This window comes from Amblyomma americanum, chromosome 1 (assembly GCF_052857255.1).
Source record: "Amblyomma americanum isolate KBUSLIRL-KWMA chromosome 1, ASM5285725v1, whole genome shotgun sequence".
Taxonomy (NCBI): domain Eukaryota; kingdom Metazoa; phylum Arthropoda; class Arachnida; order Ixodida; family Ixodidae; genus Amblyomma; species Amblyomma americanum.
The window spans coordinates 328,483,192-328,507,143 of record NC_135497.1 but is presented as its reverse complement, the minus strand read 5'-3'; the positions used below and the strand labels follow the sequence as shown (position 1 = coordinate 328,507,143).

The 23,952-nt window shown below is 48.3% G+C and overlaps 1 protein-coding gene across 2 annotated transcripts in view; it reads left to right on the top strand.

The window, feature by feature from the left end:
- Positions 1-23,952, top strand: part of SLO2 (slowpoke 2) — a 604,504-nt gene that overhangs the window by 570,018 nt on the left and 10,534 nt on the right. For both annotated transcript variants that reach the window (XM_077649885.1, XM_077649886.1), the window contains exons 21-26: positions 1,423-1,552; positions 9,107-9,208; positions 11,782-11,865; positions 12,693-12,824; positions 21,822-21,939; positions 22,913-22,997. In XM_077649885.1, coding sequence (XP_077506011.1) covers positions 1,423-1,552; positions 9,107-9,208; positions 11,782-11,865; positions 12,693-12,824; positions 21,822-21,939; positions 22,913-22,997 — 651 coding nt within the window. The remainder of the gene's footprint in view (positions 1-1,422; positions 1,553-9,106; positions 9,209-11,781; positions 11,866-12,692; positions 12,825-21,821; positions 21,940-22,912; positions 22,998-23,952) is intronic.

Below are 23,952 nucleotides of genomic sequence, written 5' to 3'. Positions count from 1 at the left end.
AGGGCTCCAGAGTAATTTCGACCAGCTGGGGATCTTTAATGTGCACTCTCATCGCGCAGCACACGGGCGCCTTTTGCGTTTCGCCTCCATCGAAACGCAGCCGCCGCTGTCGGGTTCGAACCCGGGAACTCCGGATCAGTAGCCGAGCGCCCCAACCACTGAGCCACCGCGGCGGGTGAACTGCAAAAGCAGAATGCGCTTTTAGGATGATGCTTTTCCATTCGACGCGTTCAATGTTGACGCTTTCTCTTTTTGCGGAATCTTGTTGCTTGAAATTTACGCCAATTCGCCCTACTTTGTCTGACTTTATGGCAGACAGATGACATTTTTAACGATTTCGAATTAGTTGCATTATACATATTTCACCTTACTTGGCGCGCCGCGTTTGATTTTAAAAAGGACGGGGTGTCCTAGTCTCCTGCATTTTTTTTGTTCCCCAAAAATAATTAAGGAGTAAATATTAATTGGCCAACTCTTTAAATATGGGCGCCAAGAATAGTGTAAGTTCACAAGTCGTACATCGTGTTTAAAGACAGCTGGCTAAATTGTTTGCATCAGGGTACCATTTACTCAGCTTTTATTCACCGGCAGTAAAAGAAAGCCCGTGAAATACAAAAGCTTCCACGTGACAGCTGCTCCGCATGTCTCTCGCCCTGTGCACGCGCGAAGTGCCGTCGGGGACAGCGCCGCGAAGGAAAGCGCGGACCTTGTTCCCAGAGACGCGTCTTGGAACCCTGAAGTAAGACCGCTGTCACGGGGCAGCTTTTTTATTTTGCGGTGCAAACATTTCAGGTGCAAACATCTTGGTGCAAACATTTCAGCCGGCTGTTTTTCCCTCGATTCCTGACACCAGCATTTTAAAATAGTTGGCTAGTTACTCTTTACCAAGTAATAAACTTTCCAGAATAAAAAAAAAATACTGCTGACTACGCTGTGCGAGTCTCAACGGCATCGAATTGGTTTTACTCGCCTGGGACATTCCGCCTTTTTTAAGATCTTCGTTTGTTTTAGCTGGGGCACACGGTCTATAGCATGCGTTATTTTACATCGCAAGCTACCTTCCTCTAGCCGGTTCTGCCACTGCGTGCGCTGACAGTATTACTTCATTCAGTATTAATTTATTCGCTCAAGATTTGCTGTGTTCTTGTTAGTTTGTCATGGCTACTGTTTTGTAGTACTGAGTTCATTGATTTTTTCTCTATTGCTGATTCGTTTTTTAATCATTTGTGGTCTTCGTTTTGTTTTTCTGAATGTTGTACTTGCCTCTTGATTTCTGTATGCTCACCCTGCGAGAATCCCTTCCTAGAATGGCACTATCAGTAAACAAATAATAAAAAAGCGTCGCGGGATATTACAGCAGTGAAGTCGTTCCTTCGCTCGTTTGCCCACTGATGTGTGTTCTCCCTTTTCTCTCTGGGCCAGATTCTTCCCGAGTGTGCGCATCATCACCGAGCTGAGTCAAAGCAGCAACATGCGATTCATGCAGTTCAGGGCGTTCGACACGTACGCGCTCCACCTTTCCAAGATGGAGAAGGTGAGCCTGCTCAACCAGGTAATGTGGCCGGCTCCTATGCTTACGTGGCTGGCGCCTTCCATTCGGCCTCAAAACACCGGCGGCAGTGACGCGACAGAGACGGCGCCCAATGACTGCGCCCGCTGCCCCTCGCATTACTCCTGCATCTGGAACGTGATCTTACCGCCTGCTTTGTCTCGGCTTAGCGCTAAACTGTCTCGCAGCTATTGTCCCAGCGCAACATAGGTATATGCCTTTTCATGACACTAATAATGACACCTGAAAAGAAAAAAGCAGCTTTGAACTGAGATTGCATTTCATAGCTCAGAAAACGCCCGAAGAGACCAAGCCCGTGTCGTGGTATGCTTCTTAAATCGTCTGCTTAGCCTCCGCTTATCCGATCAGTCACTCTGCCGATCAGTCAGTGAATGAACGCATCGGCCAATCAGTCCAAAAAGGCAAGCAATCAGTATACGACTATCTTTAACCTGTGAAGAATTGTCCGCGCTGCTGCAAGTATCTTGCGACAGGGGGAAATATTTCGCGGCAAACACCAAAGTCAAAACCTCTGCGGCCCTGACTTTTAGGTGTTTTGGAACATGTATCAGAGGCCTCCACGCAAGCAAGAACAAGTAGATATTACTGCCGAAAAAAAAAGTCGGACAACTGTCATGTAAGTACGTCTTTTTTTGCAAAAGTATACAAACAGTAGATGATTAAGGAGTGAACAATAAAGGCTGCAAAACTACATTGTCATACCTCTGATGCGATATCATTCACCAGTAACCATACAAGTCGTCATACACAATCACTAACATGTCTGAATCATTAGCTGCAACGTCACTTGCGGACGCCAACTTGCAGGTTTGTGCAAACGCCTGATTCAGAATGTTTGTGCATGAAGAAGCGATTCTAGCGCTCCTGTAGATGGCTACTACAGGGCATGCAAGATTTACAGCGCTCGTGTGGTAATCGCGATGCATGAACACGCTGATAAGTCACTGCAGTCATCCCTCCATCACCGTGCCCGTCACCACTGCGTCCGTCACAAAAACAGCCTTTCGCGAAAAAAATATGCCGACTTCTTTTTTTATCTCCTTACGGTTGGCACCCACTTCACTGCAGGTATACGTTCTAAATTTTTATTTTTCAAGTTCAGCTGTTCTCTTTCCTGTTCAAGAACCTCCAGCGCACTACGCCAGCTGTTTCATGTGCCCTAACGCTGCTTTTGCCCATCTGGGTCTCTGCAGTTTTTTTTATAACCTTTTTGGTTCGAGGAATTATGAGCTGAACTTGTAATAAGCTCTACACATCTCCAATCAAAAACTTTTAATTTGAAACCCAACGTTTCGAAGCCGGCTCGGCTCCTTCATAAGGGGTGACTGGGGCCAGTAGCTAGCGTCGTTAAGTATGCATGGAGAGGCGCAGGAGGTCAAAAGATGGGCAGTGCCTTAGCTCGGCTATGCCAGGATATACGTAGCGAGAGGTATGTTTCCCTGGCTGAGCTTGTTGTGGTCACTGTATGTTTATCAATGAAAGACATTGGGCTCCATCTCGGAGGCTATGAGCCGTCTATTACGCTCGGCAGTCTGGCATCTCCGTTTGGCAAGCCGTTCCTCTCTGTTCGGGCGTCTCCGCTTCTCTCTCTTCGCCTTCTTACGCCCATTGTCTCATTGTTGAGTAGCCAAGTGCCAGGCGACAACCTCAGGATTAGAATAGTTAATCTTCTCTTGTCTATACCACCATTTAGCAGCGCCTGGACTCTCCTTATGTGCATGCATGTCAAACGTTGTGATACAGCCGCCCATTACATCTCCGCCTTTTATACGCAATGCTCTTCTGTGCATGCATGTCAAACGTTGTGATACAGCCGCCCATTACATCTCCGCCTTTTATACGCAAGGGTTGAGGTTGAGGTGCTGAATGCTACAGGTGGGGTTAGCCTTGCTTTGTCTGCCGGCAATTGCTCCACCGCAGCGTCCCTTCGATATTAACAATGCCGCATCTACCCCGCTAAGCGCACAGTCTCTTATAATAGCACACATTCTCTCCCACAGTCACCATCTATGCACACAATCAATCCACACAGTTCACATCACAGTCCACTCCAGAAGTCACCATCTATGCACATATTCAGTCACAGTAGAACATAGGCCATTGTAGTGCCACACTCCATACACACATTCACTTACAGTATAAAGTAGTCCACTCCGGAAGACACCATCTACGCACACATTCAATCACAGTAGGCCATAGCCCGTTCCTGCTGTCACCATTTAAAAACAAGATCCGTGTTCTCCAGAAATGTTAAAAGAAGGTGTGCAGCCTCCCTTCTGCATGTCTGGTTTCCACTCGGGTAGACAATGTCCTGCACTGTGCTGTGACGGGTTCCTGTCTTCTTGAAGGAAGCGAACATCACATGCCTTTCCGCGTTGTACTCTGGGCAGTACATAATATAATGTTCGATATCCCCGCACACACCACATAAAGAGCAGAGCGGAGACGATGCTATGCCGGTCTTATGCATCCATGCAGGAGTGCGAGCAGAGGCCGTGCGAGTTCGATGTAGAAGGGTTGCCTGAGATCTTCTCAGTCCCTTGGTCACACATGGCTTGTGGGACGCACTCCACAGGGTACTAAAGTGATCGAGCACCGTTTTCCTGCAGAGACTTTTCCCATCTTGAGGTACTTTTTTTGACGGAATCCTTGAGAGAGCTTTATGGGCGAGGCTGTCTGCCACCTCATTACCGTTGACTCCTATGTGAGAGGGCACCCACTGGAAATGTAGAGTAAAGCATCTGCTGTGCAAGTTCTGCACCAGGCGCAGAGAGCTTAGAGACAAGGCGTCAGTAGGGAATCCGCGCTCTAACCTCTGAAGGGCAGATTTTGAATCAGTTAGATGACAACAGGTTGAGCCGGACAAGACCCTAACTTCCGTAAAGCCGCCTCAATAGCAACACTTTCAGCCGTTGTGGAGGATACGACAGCAGTACAGCGTACGGACCACTTACAGTACAAAGAAGGAATGTAAAAAGCCGCTGCGCTAGCTTGTTTGACCTTGTCCACAGAACCATCCGTGAAAATTTGAAGATGGCAGGCATACTCTGTTTCCAAGTATTCCAGTACAAGCGAACGCGTTGCTGCCAAAGGAGAGCTGCGCTTTGCGCTCACATGGGGAATTGTGACCTTACAGTCGAGGGTCGGAAAAGACCCGGGGGGTTTCAACCGTTTCCTTTGCCTTCGGACATTAATGCCTAAAGAACTAAGAGTATTGAGTGCCAAGTAAGCCTTCGACTCATATCTCTTGCAGAGCCGCTGGAGAAGGGATCGCCGAGCTACCGTCTCTCCTAAGCGGTAGGAGAGACGGTAGCTGGGCGATCCTTTCTCCGATTCCTTCTTTATACGCAATGCTGCGCATGCGAAGCGTGGTTCGGGTGATAGAGCGACGTGCGGCGAGGCGGCGACGAAGCGCGCGGCCGCGGCGATGGCGAAGCGCGTTTCGCACCTACTGCTCCTCTTCGGTTGCCACGGTAACGGCGCATGCGCACAACTTACCTCTCCCATGTACCGCGAGATGCTCGACGGGTAGCCCAGTGTAGCCCTCGCTACAAAAGAACGAAAGCTGGATGCGAAAGGCGTGAGGGAGGGGGTTAAGGCTGTGTGTCACGTTGTCGCACAGCGAGGAGGATGTCAATGGCGAGCTTTCTTTGTGTTAGAGAACGAAGTCCCTGGGCAGTCTTGAAACCCAACCAGACAGTCAAATATGTCAAGATGTATAGTTTTCAGTGCGAACTGAATCCATTGGCATTCACAATACAAAATTATATGGCGCATTATTATGAAAAGCACATTCTTTTCAATCCCGTCTTGATTCTCGAAGAAAATGCGGTGGTAGATACCGAACAAAAAGAAACAAATTTCTAAAGCTAACTGCAACATGATGGACAATTATTCCCCCTACTCCAAAAAACAGACATATTTACCTTATGCTTTGCGCATGATAGTGGCAGCCACTTATACGTCATGAAACACAACTCGGCAGCATTTCTCCAGTGCCGAATAGTTGCGGACCCTTGCATTTGCTTTCCGCTATCGTTTTGTTGGACGCCGAAAGCCGTTTTCTTTTTTTTTTTCAGAAAGACGCACAATGAATAAACAAACGTGTATTTATCACCATAACGACGGAATTGTGAAGTTAAATGTGGCGATTTAGGGGCGCCTGCCATGACTGGGCTATCCGGCTGTGACGACACAACCAGGAGCTTCATTCCGTGGTCGGTTTCACGCTTTTGATGCCTCGAATTTTATTTTTCAGATATAATTATGTCAGACAGCTCCAATATACAGAGTAGTTCGTTTTACGGTGTGAGCCTTTATATGGAGCCCACCTCGACCCGTCGCGTGGATGAAGCCCGTCTAAGACCACCGATCGAAGCGACAAAGAGAGAAAGACGAAGTAACCAATTAAAGGGTGACGATGGGAGAAAGAAAGGAAGAAGTAGGGGGAGGAAATAGAGGCATGCTGTTGCCCACAGAGAGCTTGAAAGAAGAGATCAAGGCAACGATGCCGCCCGCTGCTCTGTATTAGAGCCGCGAATGCCACCGTCCCCGTGAGCCGGTCTAATCGGTTCTGTGTTTCTCTCTACCCCCGAGCGGCTGCAGCTCAGAAGCGAAGTGCTTGGTGAGAATCTCGCCAAGATTCCCGGAGCGGGTGTCCGGAGAAACCAAATAACAAACCAAAAAAATCAGCGCGCGCGGATATCGCAGCAGCTGTCCTTTTATTAGCCCTCTCAAGAGAAAGATCAAAAGAAACCGTAAATGGAAGAAAGAGGGAACCCAGACCGGCCGAGCTTTTCTGGGCTTAAAGTCAATACAAAATAACAGAAAATGATGCTCGTCGCGCTCTTTCTCGCGAGGTTTGCCGTTGACAAGGGCCAGTTGTGCTCGCCGCCGAGTGTGAAGCTCATCGGCTACGTAGCCAGACCGAGGAACGGCGCGCGACGCGGGCCTCGCAGCAGGGAGAGCGGCGCCGGCGACAACGCGTGGTGGGCGAACCTAGTTCCGAAACTACCGTCTCGGGCGAGGTTCGTGCTCGGAGGCCGCGCTGGAGTGGGAACATACAAAGCGTCAGCTTGAAGCAGCCGCCGCCGCTTCCGCCGGCTCACGCCCATTGTTTACTTGGACCGTTTCCTAGTTTATCCAGTTTTAGAGTGACAGCTGTTAAGTTCCCGGGTTTCGAGTAGTCGCAGTAGCAGTATTAGTATGTCGTAGTCGTGAGCGCAAATGGTGGATACGTTACCATGGGAACTACTCGGTGGAAGGAAGGTGAGGTGGAAAGGTGAGGGTATGGCGAGAGCTTTGGAAGGCGTAACTGGAGGGTGGTTACCACGGGGACCGTCCGAACGGCAGTTACCTTAGACGGAGGAGGATGTGGCAACGGCGCAAGGTGGCTTGTGGAGGGTGGTCGTCATGGGAACCACTCAGAGGGTACTTACCCTGGAAGGAGGAGGAGGCATGAAAGGAGTATGGAGGAATGCGTAAACGGAGCTGCGTTACCGTATTAAGAGGAGGGATGGTATGGCGAGAACGGAGGAAGGTAGCACGGTCCATCAGCTGCGGAACCGCGCTGCCCGAGGAGCGGGTTTTCGGTGGCGCCGCGCGCACAGAGCGGCGGTCTGGAGAAGGGAGCTAGTCGAACGACGAGTATGTATGGAAAGCTAAAAAGCGCGCTCTGGAACTATAAAAACGTGAGGTCGCTTTCATATTTTGTTCAGCATATCGTAATATATAAATACGTTGCCAGCTGTCGTTGAATCTTGGTTCACGCAGTGGCAACCGTCCTGACTTTTTTTTTTTCGTGCTTTTTGTGTTTCTACTTACTTTCCCTACAAACTCACTTCAGGTTGGGAATTACAGTTCCTTTAAAGCAGCGCGTGTAATTAGACATGCATGACTTGACTATAGGTTTTAACAGATCGCTAATGTAGTACTGCGGCAGCTTTGCAGGAACTCTTTCGACAGCTCACTCTGAATGAAGACCGAAGTCGTATCTCAGCCGCCGCGGTGGCTCAGTGGTTATGGTGCTCGGCTCCTGACCCTAAAGACGCGGGTTCAATCCTGGCCGCGGAGGTTGCATTTCGACGAAGGCGAAATGCTAAAGGCCAGCGTACTGTGCGATGTCAGTGCACGTTGAAGAATCTCAGGTGGTCGAAATTGTTCGGAGCCCTCCACTATGACGTCCATTATAGCCTGAGTTGTTTTGGGACGTTAAACCCCCTAAACCAAACCAAGTAGAATCTGCCTTCGCGCTCCTAAAGATAAACATGTTTACACAGAGAGGGGTTTTGCACATTTTGGAGCCTCGCTTGCAAAAAGTGCTAGAAGGCCCGTGCCAGTGGACCTCTAAATACAAAACACTCCAAAATATGCGTTCTGTTTAGGTAGCTGAAGCAGCGGACGTATTCGAACGAGGCCATTTTTTTTCTTTTCAGGCGTCACATAAGAAAAAAATTTCTTCTAGTGCCTTAATATACATTTTTTTAAACCCCGTAAATGTCTTCTCATGCATTCCCTCCGACGCCAATGGAAGGTGCCACGTGCTGCTGCATGCTTTCAAATTTGGCTGCACACGCTCTGCTAGGTATTTGTGTATTGTTCCCGTGCATGTGCGTAATTATTCTCATGTGCGGCTGACCGCGCGATAGTTTTGTTTAGTTGGCAGAGCGTTTTAGTTAGCGTATGTGGCTGGCAGCTAACGCAGTGGCCACCGCGGCTTCGAAGTTGGAGCCTTATTATCGCCCTTGCTGCTTGCAGCGCATAATTTTTATTAGAACGTTTTTGCTGAGCAGAGGCGTTTGTTGCGCAGGGAGGCCGGGAAAGACGCCGCACTCTTGTTTTTAACAGACTGCTTCTTGAATGCTACTAGCGCTTTGAAAGCCTGCTACTTTTTTCTTTTAAATCTTTCTCATGCCTTCCGGCGACAAACGTAATATTTCGTCATTTTTTACCTTTTTTCTCTCTCTGCTGCCTCTATTTTGGCAAATTTTCGCTCCTTTCTGCTTAACAGACGCTAAGCAACGTCGTCAGACACCATGAGAGAAACTGCCAGCCATGCAAGTATGCCAGTGTTTGTACAGCCATTTTATGTCATGGTTCGCGTTATTACCAGCAACCGTTTTCTTGGTTAAACTATTCTGTGCAGCCTAACATCTCGCGTAGTCTCTAGTGCGTTATCGTGTGCACATTTTCCGCATTTGACATGCAACGAAGAATGCGACAGTGTGAATGTTGTTTTTTTTTTTGCAGTGCCAGCGTGCGGGGCTGGTAATAACGTAATTGTGTTGTGAGCTTGCTTTTACGTGTACACACTAGGTCTTGTGCGTGCCAAACATCAGGCGACATAAGGTAGAAACACTGTAATAATAGGCTGCAAGATGTTCACTGTCAGGCGCCAATGTGTCGGCACTGATCCCTGAACACGCACATGCAAATATCGTGCAGCACGCTTCTTATCCGCGATTGCCGCTGACTGCCGGAGGTTTTCAATGCACTTTCTTTTCTCCGTATTATCTCCCTTCCCCGAATACCATGCAGAGAGAGAGGGATCGTGGTTCGCACATTTCGTACATGTTTCGACTCCCATTCGCCGCCGGCAATGTGTTCAGCGCGAGCATGCTGGACACACTCCTGTATCAGGTACGTGCTGGTGCGGGCGATAACGCACTTTTCAAATGTCTTTATGGGCGTTGCATAAGTCGCACATGTTTGCGTATGCGGGTGTGCTCAGCCCCTTTCCTCTCTTCTATTTATTTTTGTTTTGTTTTGGTTTAGTTGGAGGGGCCTACCAGCGGCCTTTATAATTTTTTTTCGTCTGTTCTTCCCTCTCTTGTGCCCGGGCACCTCAACTGCCAGAGTGCTGCGACAATGTGTGGAAACTCCTTGCTGTCTTGCCGGCCGTCGCGTGATTATAAGAATACCTGGTTTCCAATTTGGGGGTAAGCTTTAGGATTGTGGTAGTGGTGTTACTATTGTGGTAGTGGTGTTAAATTCCTGGGGCATTCGAAAAATTTCCCAATAGCAAGCTATGAGCAAGGGCGAGTTAATGGTTTCGCCCAAGAGGAGTGGTCGCCCAAGGCTATCAGAAAAGAAAAGATAATTCAAGGTGGAGCTGCTGTCTGTGTATATATGTAAACTGCAGGCGTAGGAATTACGCCTATAAGAAAGTGACGTTAAATTCCGAGACGAGGCACAAATTTTGAGAGGCTTCATCACTTTAGCATGCCAACATGAAAAGATATCGGCTTTGTCATACTGCGCAAGCTTCTACACGAGGTTGCAGCAGACTGTGCTGAGTAATAAGCAAATTTCTTTTCAAGAAGAAGCCTACTTTCACTTATTTATTATCCATGCTTGTTCGCGTGTGTTTACTTTTGCATTAGATGTCCGCAAGGCACAATACGGGTCAGTCGACTGCTATCTTGTATTACTCGGGAAAAACTTTCGGTCGCTACCTGGTGTACACCACGAAAGTCAGGTGGCATCGCCCACAAGTGCGCTGTTATCCCGCGCTCACGAGCCAACGACGCAAGTCTGGAAGTTTTCGCCTGGCCCTGGTAGCTTATACTATGTGCCCGCAGAAAATTATGCCCGAGTATAGCTAGATGCTTACGTACTGTGTTTGGCGGAAGGACACAACACGACACAGTAGTGAAAATGCTGCAGTAGAGCACTATGTATAGTATCTAAGGCGCCTCGGGGACTACATTGCACAGGGAAGGTAACCGCATAACTTATTTCTTGACCGAGCACACAGCCGGAAACGGACTTGCCGGCCCGAAAGACGCGGGTTCGATCCCGGCCGTGGCGGTCGAATTTCGATGGAGGCGAAATTCTAGAGGCCCGTGTACTGTGCGATGTCAGTGCACGTTAAAGAACCCCAGGTGATCGAAATTTCCGAAGCCCTTCACTACGGCGTCTCTCATAGCCTGAGTCGCTTTGGGACGTTAAACCCCGAAAAACAAACCAAACCAAATATATTACTGGAAACAAAACACCATGTAATAATTCAATGAGCCACGTTATTTGTGTACAAGCTACATAGATCTTTCACTTTCGTTTGAGAGCAAAACTGGCATGATATTTTGTAACGTCTTCCTTCTTTTTACTATAATCAGCTGCAGCTAAACATATGCACAACACTGTCAGAAAAATGATTCTTACTATTCAGATTAACTAGTCAGCAAACTGCCAAACAATCAACTGGCCCATAAGCAAGCGCTGCCGGATTAACAGTGAGATATTGCTCAGGGATCATAGTATATTTTGTGCACCAACTTCAACTGCGACGCTGACTTTCCAGTAAAATGCTAAGCAAAGCTAAGTTGCATCAAATAGCTAGCTTTCTCCGACAACGCCTAACTTGGGCGGAGCTGTGCTGCAGCGTTGGACGGCCGCATGGGCCAGAATGTTGCACGCTAGTTGCGCTTGTGTCTGGTATCCATTTCGCTCTGTGCCCAGCGAAAACGCTGAAAATGTCAGACAACACACGAGAAACTTAGCATGAAAAATTCATTCTTGGCTGATCATTTGCGACCACGGTCACCCGATCGACACATCGACCGGTATGTTAACCAGCGGTCCTCATATCATTCTTGTTCGGTCGCCTCTTTGATAGTTACCAAATTATCAGAAATTTATGTTCATGGTGCTTCTAGTCTGAATGTGCACGTAATTTGTACGTCATAGTTCAATAACCTTTGCACTCGCTCAGCAGCGCACACACGTCTTTTTTTTTTCTCTCTCTCACCTCCTTTTCCTGAGAGTTCACTATCGTTAGAATCTGTCCGAAACGTATTCTGAGCGTGATCAATAAGTCTAAAATCTTGCGTCGAGAGCTTGTAGTTCATTGTCTGCTAGCAACTTTGTGCAGCACTAAGTTCGTTAGGTTGATATTAATAGCAACATACTACATGTACCATCAGCAGCAAAACTTTACGGGGTGCGGGTGTGGGGATAAAAAATTATTTCATTGCACTCACGTAAGGCAATCGCCTGAAATGCCTGAGAGTATGAGAGGACGTGCATGTTCCATACTCTGGTAATAATACCATGCGACTGAGTGGCCTAGGTAGCGCTACAATATTTTTTTTTCCTAAGAACTCGCATCCCGAAAACTTTTTCTGTCGATGTTACCACGTGCTCCAGCGTGGCAGAACTCAACTGAGACGCTGACTGTGACGTTTTATGCCCACTTTTTCTCTGTTCCACAGGCATTTGTCAAAGACTATGTGATAACCTTTGTGCGTCTTCTGCTGGGCGTTGACCAAGCTCCGGGATCAGGATTTTTATCTTCGGTACGTCCACATTCCCGCGATGTTCAGAATGACCTGCTGTGCAAGCTTTCTCATATTTTTCGAGTTAGAACGTGGCGGTGTTGTGTCAGAGCTGCTGCCTCGTCGTAACTAGCGTTGTACTCTCCGGCGTTAACACGCTACTATACCTGGGTGGTTGAGGCATCCCCTACACCCGCACCATCTTGCAATAGTTGATAGGTTGTTGCCGCTATGGTCTTTGTTAAGGACGCTGCGCTGTCTGCTCGTCTACAGCCCTAACAAGCTTACGTATGTGCACGAACTCTAACGCGCCGTGCACGTACGTGCGAGCAGAAACAGCTTGAGTTGCACACACGTGCTCTTTGCATTTAACGGTAGCCCGAGGTGGAGCGTGAATGTAAGGAGGTAAAGCTGTGAATTGCGCTAAATGAAACTTGTTTCGAATCTCATATCTTTCAGTGATCGATAATCACACAATGAGTGCACTTTTGTACACAAAATCAAAAGCATAAGTTAGATGCGTGTAACGACCGAAGGCAAAGGGTTGCCTGTCATCCAGTGGTAATGGCGACGTTCATAAACACATCTTTGTGCCGTCAATTTCACCTTTTGTGCCTAATGCAGCTCTGAGACAGAAATAACGTGCATGATCATAGAGCCGATGCATAGTGCTTACTGTTGCACACAAAAATTGTGACTTCATGTGTTGCCTATATGTTGTATTCTGATATTCTTTTTTTTTTTGTTACCTGTGCTGAAAAATGTTGCCGCCTCCATTTCGAGAACAAATTAGACGTTGCGTTGCTGGGCCGTCGGCTTAGAGAGATCATCGTGTCTGTCATCCTTAGATGCGAATTACTAAAGACGACCTGTGGATAAGGACGTACGGACGCCTGTACCAGAAGCTTTGCTCAACCACGTGCGAGATTCCCATTGGAATCTACAGGACACAAAGCACGACAAACCCCGAAGGATCAACGGTGGGTACCGCTCAGTATGCGTTTTGTTTCCCATTCAGTCAGTTTTCCCAGATATCAATGCCAACAAAGTTTCTCAGCTTAGCTGGCGGAAGCGCTTGTATATAAGCGAAAATGGACTCGAAGTTTTCCAGGTTGGCGTAACTTCGCCGTCTGTTAAAGCTAAAACGCAGCAGCCGTATCGTAAGGAGTTTTTATACCTTCTTTTTATTTTGCCAGCTGCCTTGCCAACAGTGATCGCGTCAGATATTTGTACTGTAGGTGTGCTCTACCTTTGCTGTCACGTTTCGTCTGCCTTCTGTGCATTTTAACTTTTCCATTGCAAGCTCATCTGACGCTTTTCGCTTGCGCTGATAGCTAGCTCTTTTCTTTCTTTTTTTCTGTAGAGCGCTAGTTCGTACTTTGCATGCGCCAATTTCCGTTGTGATTATTGCAGTTGTATTTGTCCGTCTTCTGCACGAAGCGTTTCCTTTGTTAATGACAGCTGGGCCCCTTTAATATGAATTCCAAGTGATTTTTTTTTTCAAGAAACCATAAAGCGGCACGCATAAAACATGTCTATTAAGACGGAAAACAGACACGAACCGTAAGATTTTGACCTAAAATGCCAGTTTACCAAACAAATGGCGTTGAAGCAAGACGTACCAGTATGTGCGTATGGAACAAACGAGATGAATGCTCATTTTAGGTTTTATTTTCAACACAGCTTTAGAGACCGGTTTCTTAGACACACGTCAGTGCGCTGGGCAGTCGATCCAAGAAAACACTATCGCCGGCTAGGCCAACTAAATAATGTTGAAGTTTTGTTTTGCTCAGGTTGGTTTTACATGCGTAAAAAATAAAAACGTCGCCCGCACAGGGCTCTGATGAAGCCACAGCGCGAGTCACCTTCGTCAAATTTTTATGTTCCTGCGAAATCTGTAGCTCCTTATCTTTGACATGCGACTGCTCTGACGCTTTTTGATTTGCGACCTAATTGTCAGCTACAATGGGCTGCGGAGTAAAATTCCTAGATGAGGGGAGTACAGGGCACAGTGTCATGCAGAGAATGTGCTGGTACATCCCAAAGTCCCCTGTCCCTTTCTTAAGTTACACAAAATATTGTTGTTAAGACATTGCCCACAGCTGTCACTTCTTAATATTTTAACATGAAAGCTTTCTTGTGTACTGATGGATGCGAGTAAATCCGTTTACGCAATTCACTTGCGCATTTGACGTAGGGCTTCACGTGGTAGAGACGCCGCTAGTTAGGCAACAAAGCGTCTGGTAATTGTTAAAAACCCCTACGTGTGCCCAGGCGTACAGTCACTGGACTTGCACAGCAAGTATACACGGTAGCGGTACTCAGTATACTATACCTTTTCCCTGAAGAAAGACTGATAAGTATCCATAACAAATGACGCTGAATAAAGCGCACGAAATGCGTCCAAAGCTATGAACCATGCCCGTAAACCCTTGCGTACGGGCGTGTGGAATTGTATCCGCAGCCTACTTGATTGCGACAGGCAAGCGTGTTGCCCAGGCCAGCAGCGATTAAGTTGGCCCGGCCCGCCAGGTGCTTCCGCGGGCACGCGCGCGCTCTTGGGCGCTCTCGGAAGGGGCGTGAACGGCGTTGTGTTGCCAGGGCGAATCAGCGTCCAAGGGCAGCCCGCAGTTGCGTCGACCTTTCGACCCCCGCACTTCGTATCCGGCCGGCGCGCCGGGGGTCGCGGCGGGGTTGCCCTGTGTCTGCCCCGACGAGATCCACCCGCTCCTGGGGGGCGGTTCGGTGCGGCGAAAGCCCTACCTGCCCCAGTACCCTCCGCCCATACTCGTCCATTCGGCAGAGGAGGTGAGCGCGCTCGCCGCACTCAGGCACCGGTCGGAACTCCGCGCAAGAATCACGCGACCGCCAGCATGCATTCGCACGGCGGCGTCGTGCACCGCATGGACCTCACGGGACGACCACGTCGCTGCGGCTAGCACGACGCGCTCGCGACTCCTCCTTCTTCGCCAGTGGATAAGCGAACCCCGCCTGAAATTGCCAAGTCCGTGTGCGCAGGGCCTATGCAGCATTCCTAGCCAAAATGTTTGTTTTTTCGTTCTCATGAGGCTGTGCAGTTAGGTCTCTTGGATAAAGCTTGACCCTAGTGAAACCGGGAATAAGGCAGGTGCTGAGCCCTAACACGTTGTCCACAGTGTTTCGTGTGAATCTGAGTGGCGCTTGACCCTAGACAAGAAGTGAAACTCGTATATTTCTTGCTTTGCAGTAAATGTGAAACAAACCGCGCACATATTTAGGTGGAAGCACAGGACGCGACTTACGAAGATAGGCATCCTACCTTTTTCTGACCACGCAGCCTTACCTTATCCGCTATGTGGAAGTGTGGGCACTACTCCGCTGAGTTCGCGCGTTTATCTGTGCGTTGCTATGAGCCATCTTCACCAGCCGCACAGTAGAGCAAACACTCACTGTCGCGTTCTCTCTAGACGAAATAACTATGACGAAGCTTTTGCCACTGGCGAGATTGATGAGTTCACCCTGCATTTGGGCGCTATACTTCACAAGCACATCCTTTTCACTCCGGGGTATCCACTGAAGCACCTTCTTCAACGAATTTAACACCTCACAAGGCCCCAAGAGTGCCGCATGTGTGACAGTTACACCTCTCCCACCAGATACACCACCACTCATTCACAGCACGCACATCAGCACCCCGCATCTGGTTGCGCGTTGGTAACTTGCCTGACTTATCCTTGGGTAATGTTCTGTCAGTTTTTTTTTTTTCAGAACAGGAGCTGTAGTATCATTCAGTGTCTCGTGATGTCACCAAAGGATAACGTAAACAGGCGTACTCCAGTCAGCTTGTCGTAATACCAGGTTGCATTTTGGACCTGATGAAAGACAGCAGTGTGCAGTCGACTTGCAAAGACTTCTCTCATTTTCAATCTAAAATAAAAGATTGTCGAAGAACACATCGCCCCGTGTGAAAAGCCAACCTGTACCACTCTGCACACCATCTACTCTCGATCGCCGAGTGTCGAGCAGTTTTTTCCAGACATGGGCACAGGCAAGCTGTAGTAGCAGAGGGCAAGTACAAAAAGTAATGGCATGCAAAAGGTAGTCCGATCGAATAATAATTTTTTATTCCTTTTATAATGCTTGAAACTCCATGGAATGCTTGTTAAGGTAGTGTCGGGATGTACTGGGTATGTTTCCATGATATGACAGAAACGCAAAATATGGACGCGCCAAGCTTGCACGGTGTTGGTCGTCGGCAAAAAAAGGCGTACTGTAATGTGCTTGTTGGTCAATTTTTAACGTACAACGGTAAGGTACGCTTCCTTTCGCGGGGGGAAGGCACACTGTATGGCACAAGACCTGATCCATGTTGTGTGCGATTCGTCGGAGCCTGTCTTACCACAAAGGAAACGCGACACGACATGAATAAACTGACCGCACCGTAGGATACGGGGCAGATGTCAGTTTTGTTATCCTCCTTCTTTACTCACCGGCTTTGCATGTGTTAAGAAAGGGGTGGAGACTATAATGTCCATTACCCAAGTAGCATGCCGGTATCTCACGGTCGCTTATGTGCGCATTCGTAGCTAACCATTAAAGCGCACCTACCCAACGACCTTCGCGGCTTTTTTGAACGGGCTTCAACAGCTTAGCAGGAGGAAAGATGTGTCCGCGACAAACTATTGTCAGTTATAACTCGCAGTGACATAGAACGCCGCAAATCGCCCTTACAAAAGCGGTCTATAGACAGTCTATAGACTTCTCATAAACTGTATTTCCTTCCTATAGATATCTCTTTTGTCTATTCATAGTCTATAGACTGTCTGTAGACAAAAGTTTACTAAAAGTGTATGGCCATAAATCTATAGCTTGTCTATAGACTGTCTATAGGATTTTTATTGCAGACCGCAGCGGTGGCCTAGCCGTTTGAGCATCCGCCTCGCATGCGGGAGGTGCGGGGTTCGATCCCGAGTGCCGCCGGGTACCCACCGGTGATATAGTGGGTACAAGCTTTCCCCTGGCCTTGTGCTCAGCTTCTTTAGGGTGAAATGCTTGGGAAATGTGTCTGTGACCCCACCTCGAGTAAAAAGAAAAAGCTTTGTGTCATGGTTCTCTCTGGCCACAGATGCCCTTGCGCCACAAAAATCCATCATCATTTATATTGCCTATAGACTGTTCTCCAGGGATTGTCAATAGAGAGTCTACAAACTTTATAGACAGAAGTCTATAGACAGTCTGTAGAGTGCCTAAAGAAATTTTGTAAGGGCACGCACCCTTTTAAAACACTTTGTTCATAAAAGTTATAGACTCCCAGGATTTCTTCACCAATGGTACTTGAATTGCACAAATGTAAAAAAACTTAGAGATATATTAAGGAAAAGATTACTAGAGCATAACTGAATTTAGCTGATTTTATTACTTCTTAATTTTCAATGCCTAAGGGCGATAAAACTGCAGGCCACGACACCTGCGCAGCTTTTATATGCGGTGTGTGCAATCGCAATGAAAATAAATGCGAATAACGCGGCGCCTATACGCGCTCCATTGTTCGTATTTTTTTCTTATTATCGCCCATTATTTACCGTCCTGGTAAGAAAAAGACGTTAGAGAGAGAGAGAGAGAAACATTTATTTTCCGACCCTGGCTCGGGCCACCGTCTCAAGGCGGAGAGTCAGAGCCAATGTCGGCCAACGCGTGGCTGATATGGGCAACGAGCAGTGGCCACAGCATAGCATATTGGGCCGAGTGCAGCAGGAAGAGCTCTCGCAAGGATAGGGTGGGTATATAGGAATCTGCGCTGGAGGTAGTGTGGTGACTGTGGGGCACATGGGCAGGTCCAATATGTGTGTGGGTGTGTTGTCAGAGCAGGCGCCACATAACCTGACGGCGGGGGGCGGCCAGAGCGCTTGAGTATGTTTATGGTTTATGGAGGTTTAATGTTACAAAGCGGCTTAGGCTATGAATGGCGCCGTAGTGAAGAGCTCCGGAAATTTCGACCACCTGGGGTTCTTTAACGTGCACTGACATCACACAGCACACGGACCTTTAGAATTTCGCCTCCATCGAAATTCGACCGCCGCGGCCAGGATCGAACCCGCGTCTTTAGGGTCAGCAGCCGAGCACCATAACCACTGAGCCAACGCGGCGGCTTGCTTGAGTATGTGGTGGTTGTATAGGTGACATGGTAGATAATTTGTTTGTGCTTGTTTCATAAAAGAAATAGACTCGCGGCGAGTAAGATTTGGAAGAAGAGGGAGGGGGGGGGAGACGACGGGGGTGTCGTAGTTCTTTCATTCTTTCTCTTCGATGTTTTCGGGACACGGTTTGCTCATCTTTGGGGTTGTTACCATCCTGCCAAGGGGCAGGGTTGCATGGAGACATGTGCCCGTTCGTTCCCTTCTATTCCCTTTTGACCGGAGACCCATTCCAAAAGGACGTGCAGGTTAGAGTGTTGGTGAAGGTAGGTGCTTAGCAGGGCGTGGATATATCCCGGGAGTATGTCATGGAGGGCGTTCTGGCTGTCCGTGCGCACTGTGAAGGGATTAGTTTGGCGGGGGTGGTGAAGGATCGCTTCTGCGATTGCTTGTACTTCAGCTGAGGTCGGATCGGGAACGCCAGTGTGATGACTGACTTCCTGAAAGCGGGGACCTATTGACGAAGTTGTAGTGTTGGAGTCAGCAAAGGTTGCTTCTGCAGTAGGTGCCATGTGATGGGGTCTTGAGGTCGCATGCTCTTGCTTCTCGGCGTGCCGGGCCCATGTTGTGGATGGCGACGCGAGATAGATGGTCCCACGGCGGTCAGAAATCGGGGGTGCGATGTGCTGTGTCCGTGTTTCTTGTGCAGCACGGCCATGGCGGGAGGTGGCCAAGCGCTGGTGCTGTACTTCACCATGCGCGGCAGCCTTCTCCTTTAGCGTGTTGCGCAAGGCGATTTGTTGTATGAGATAGCTTCGTATTACGAGACACCTAGCTTCGTGCGTAATCATTTGCGGACAGCTGTTTCAAATTTGCTGAGTTTTCGTTCGGTGGAAGTATGGGTAAGCGTACATGACACGTGAGAACATGGTTGATTCGACAATCTTGTGGAGCTCGTGTCCAGTCCATGGCTGGTACGGGTAATACGTTTGAGCATGTGGAGCAGGTTATTTATTTGTCGTACGACTGTTGATGTCCATACCGTGATTTTGCCAACCTGTTGCCAGATGTATCGAAGGATGCGAATATGTGTCTGACGTGGAATATGAAGGTTGTCAATTTTCAAAGTAATGAGAGAGCGGTAGGCATTAGCCGCCCTCCTCACGTTGTTGATAACAGCAGCGTAGGCTGATGTTTCGAGTGAGCATTCGAGCCCCACGCTGGCAGTTTGGGCTTTAATAATATTCGGTGTAGTCCTAGAATGATCACGGACGACTCTAGCGCCATTTTGCTACCACCGAAGTAAAAGCGTGGAGAAAATAAATGCGAACAGCGTATCGCACGGGCTCTGCTCTGTTCGCATTTCTTTTCATCGCCGCTGTACAGTCAAACCGGATTGAAACGCGAGCAGCGCCTGCAAACAAAACAAAATGTTTCACCTGCGTACTTTCATGTGCATTTTACAACTAGCCTGAGTCATGCTTCTGGGTAAAGGGTCTACCCAAATAACATCGGCAACAAAAGTGACTGACCCCTCCTTCAAGTTGTGAACCGTCAGAACTTGTGCATCATGAGGTGGCGGGCGCCACCTGACACTCCTGGTCTCGAGACCACCAGGTGCGCGAGCGGTGTTACTTTTTCTTAATTAGTACGCGGTGTGTGAATGTGACCTTATACGGTATGTGTCACGCCTAGAGGAAACGCGAGAAAGGGTTAAACGGGCTCTGTCTGTACGCTGAAAAAAGTAGGCATCACCGCGAAGCGACAAACAAAGAGGGCGCGAGAGCTCAAGAGGAGGAGCCTGAAGCCGCGCTCCTGCTTCGCAGTGAAGACTACTTTTCCCCGCGATTTCATCATTTCTCATCTTCCCTCCAAGTATGGCACATACTGTGCATAGTTGTATATATTAGTTTCCCCTTTCCTTTCTCGTTATCCCTTCCAACTCCGTTGGCCTTTCCTATCTTCGCCGCAGTCTTCTTTTTATATATCAGCCGGCTAGATAGCAGTCGACACCCATTTTTTTCCGTTTCTTGTTTATTATGTTTTTTTTAATAAAAGCCACTACTATCACCACCGCTGCGGGCAAATGCGCACGCGCATACGGAACAGACATATTTAAAGCTGCTCCACCCATGTCAGCGCAGCATTATACGGTCGCAGTAATGCTCGCCCCCTTTTGCCATTAGAGTCAGCTTTTGCATGATTTCATCTTTCGTTAAGCCACCTGCCTCTCTGGCCGCTGGCGCTTTGACCATTCTTTGATAAATATGTTAGTGTAGACTGTTTCTGCAAAAATGTTGGCAATTCATGTAGTTATGCGACTCAGAAATGAAATTTATACACGTTTCACATGGATGATACGTGTAGCATATTGCAGGGTTAAGAGAATAAAAATTGCTTCTGTGGGGTGATTATCTTGTTTCGTAGATTTCAGCTGCACCGGTGAAGCCCGCTAGAAACGCAGGTGAACCCCGTTTGCTTCCCTAGGAAGTGTACTCCGAAATTTTACCTGGCGTCTTGAAAGTGACACGTAGGGGCTGAACCTGGTGCACATGGAATCGCGCTGGCGCCGGGAGAATACGCTGAGGTTGTGCTGCATTCTAACTTCATTGAGGCAGTGCATGTCGCACCGGTAACGCAGGGCTATAACAGTCCCCTAGAACCACACTGCAAGGGTGCAGTGTACATACATTTCCTAACTGCGGAGTCGCTGTATTTGTTCTTTGTGTCTTTATTACGATAGATAAACTGCATGTGCAAGAAATAAGTTATCAGTAGGCCTATTTTCTTGATGCACTGACTAAAATTTCTACGGACTATTTGAACCGTTTGTATTGTTCTTTTCTCTTGTGCATAAAGGCTCTGCAGCGTCACCTGCACATTGTCCTTGATACCTGTGCGTTGCATGCGCGCACGTCCGTTTGCTTGCAAGTCGGATCACACGACATTTTCCTACAAATGTTGACTTCATGTCAGGCGCAAAGTTTATATCATTTACTTATTTATCTTGCCGCGTTCATGGAAGTAATGCAAGCGTCCTTCTTGGCATTACTTTATTAGGTCGACATGAAATGGTCGACTTGTACGGGTGCCTTACCTGGTGCCGAGTACCCCGAGGCGGTTTCTAACCAGACATACACTTCACTTCGTACCGTATCACTGAGGCCGTTCAACGGCGCCCTAAAAACGTGGTGAAAATGTGAAAAAGCGGGTCAAAGTTTCCCGCTCGATATCAAATCGAATAAAGGGATACCATCAGGCATCTGGCGTAACCAGCACATCGAGTACGGCAACTACTTGCGTCCGGCGCGTGAACGCCGGCTGTTAACGCCGGACATTGCGTCCGCTTTGAGTTTCACAGTGAGTATTCTATCGCGTAAGAATAGCAACTTGGGCTATTGGGTTATTTTACAGCGGGGAAAAGCATCGCAACAGAAAAGGACGATAGAAGAAGACAACACAAGCGCTTGTGTTGTCTTTTTTTTTGTCGTCATTGTCTGTTCGCAGCATTTTTCTCGTTGTATGTGCTCTACATTGCCAGCTCGCGTCTCATTCCGTGTTCGGCCGTGGCTCCTCAGCCAGCGCACGTTTCGTTAACCTCTGTCTAAACATAACCATAAACGACGTGCTTCGTTTCAGGCCTTTTATCTGAATTCTTAGCTCGTTCGTTCTTCACTCTTTCCTTTAAACTGATTAAGCTACCGCGTTAGGCGCGCGCTTCAAAATATGGAGGCCTTATTTGTAGCTCGAAACCGTTAACGACCTTTGGAGCTTGCACGCGAGCTTCGCGTCGGGGGTTTCCGCTTGTTATCCCAGCACGCGCACTGCCCTGTCTAAAGCGGGGGTCCTCCTCTTCGGGGGCAGGTCTCTCTGGACCTCCTGGACGACAAGGCCACGTTCAACGAGAACATCGAGCGCCAGGAAATCAGCACGCTGGTGCGCACGCGCATGCAGGATCTGGGTCTGCCCGTTCAGGATTACGGTGAGTGTGCCGCTGCCAGCCACGCTCACTGATTACGGTTGTGCGCCCGCATGAGCTGAAATGCTCCACATATGTCTGTGCTATACTTTGTTTGGCTGAGTGTACAAGAAAGCAGCACGTGTGCCATTATTTATGATTGCCGACCATCGCGAGTTGAGTGAAAGTTAAATGCAACGCGGTTTTGTGATTTCTCTGAGCTGGAGTCCGAAGTAGTGGGAATTCAGGATTGTGGTGCACGTTGGTGAGTAAATGGTGGACGCAAGAAGTGACGGATAGGCACAGTGCACCAGCTAAATTTAGTAAACAGCCACTTGCCGGCGCACCTTGATAAAAGAACCATGTTCCGTTTATTAAAGAACCATGTTCCGTTTATTTTCTGCGCGTGGTGTACGTACCGCCCTTGCCATACGTTACCAGGCTGCATGGTTTGCATCTCAGTAGTATACTGGAGCACTAATCCCCCCCCCCCCCCCCCAACGCCTAAGTTCCAAATCTCTGTAAAGTAAGGAGAACCTCACATTCACTTTTTTAGACAATTTGATCTTTCGGGAGGCCGTAAGGGCTGCACTGTATGAGTCACAAGCAAGCCATGCAGCCTGGTTAATTGTAGCAAGGACAGTTCGTTACAGCGTCCTGATATGAAAGTAGAAGTGTAAGGGTGAAATTTTCATACGCATTCTGCTTAATGTGCGGTAGCCCTTTTATGCATATCTATTAGAGCAGATGAACTTATATGCTTTCAAGAAATCGACAAAATCTCTGTGATCAAAAGGAAAATCACTATCTGCGTGCCCCCTTATGTCACTTAGCAAGAAACTTTCTTGAAGCTCCAAGGGCAAATTTCTTCAGCCAAATGCGCAGAGTGAACTTTTCATGCGCACTGCGCAACGTGAAGCCAGCGCGTCGCGGAACATGTGTTGTGCGTTTGACAAGTGAACTTTATTCTTGTGTCGACACTGGCTCTCTCTTCCAGATGAGGTATCGGACAAGCGGCACAGTTTGTCGTACGTGATAATCAACCCAAACTGTGACCTGCCGCTCGAGGAGGGTGACATCATGTAAGTCGTCTCTACAGTCTTACGGGTGCACGAGCCTTAGAAGCGTTGTGAACCTGAGAAAATACTTGCCTAAAAAGATTTTCGAGGCTTCCAAAGCACGTCTGTGTCCATAGCTTTCTCTTTTTCTGGAATCAAACATGCAAAGATCACTTGGCGTATCGGGTAGCCACATTTGTCCATATAACGTTGTATATGCTTATGGGTGCGCAGAAAAGGGTATGGCTCATCAGAATTATCGAGAGCGTAAACTGCGGGTCCGCCTCACCGATGTAGCCACTTGTATTCAACGAAGAATGATGTTCCCCGGGAAAATGAAGTACAGTCGTCCACAGGCCTGTCTAGAGCGCTCGAACTCCGTGTCATCTGCACTTCGCTGCGCGCAGAGTGAGCTCTACCGGCAACACCTGGTTAGAGATAGCGCATCTTTGAGTATCGTCTGGCATCAGACATGCGCTATCTCGAACCGGGCGCTGCCGCTAGACGTCGCTCTGCGCGCTGCGGAGCGCAGACGGCACGGAGTTCGAGTGCTCTAGAGAGGTCTGTGGACGACTGTACTACTTTGTTTTCCTATTCGGTACGGTTATGCACAAAAGTTTATGGGATGCGACTTAACGGGGGAAAAAATTCTCCGCGGTCAAGCAAAGCAGCTGAATGAAAAGCATAGATGCATGAGGGGATATGCGTGCTCCTTGGTGTCGTCGTATAGCAGCTGACTGGTTAGCGAGCCAATAAAGAATTTTTTAGTGCGAAAGCACTACTCCAGGCGTACCAACCCCGAGAAAGAATTTTGTCATCTTGTCTTGTCCAGTGCTCAGAACTAACCCTAGCTTACTCGGGTAAGTTCGGAGGAGCGTCGCGCAAGCTGCAGCCAATGGGAGGAAGCTCGAGTAAGTTAAGATTGGTTCGGTAAGTCATTGGTCGCGAGAGGTTGCTCGGGAAGAGCAACATGGATCGC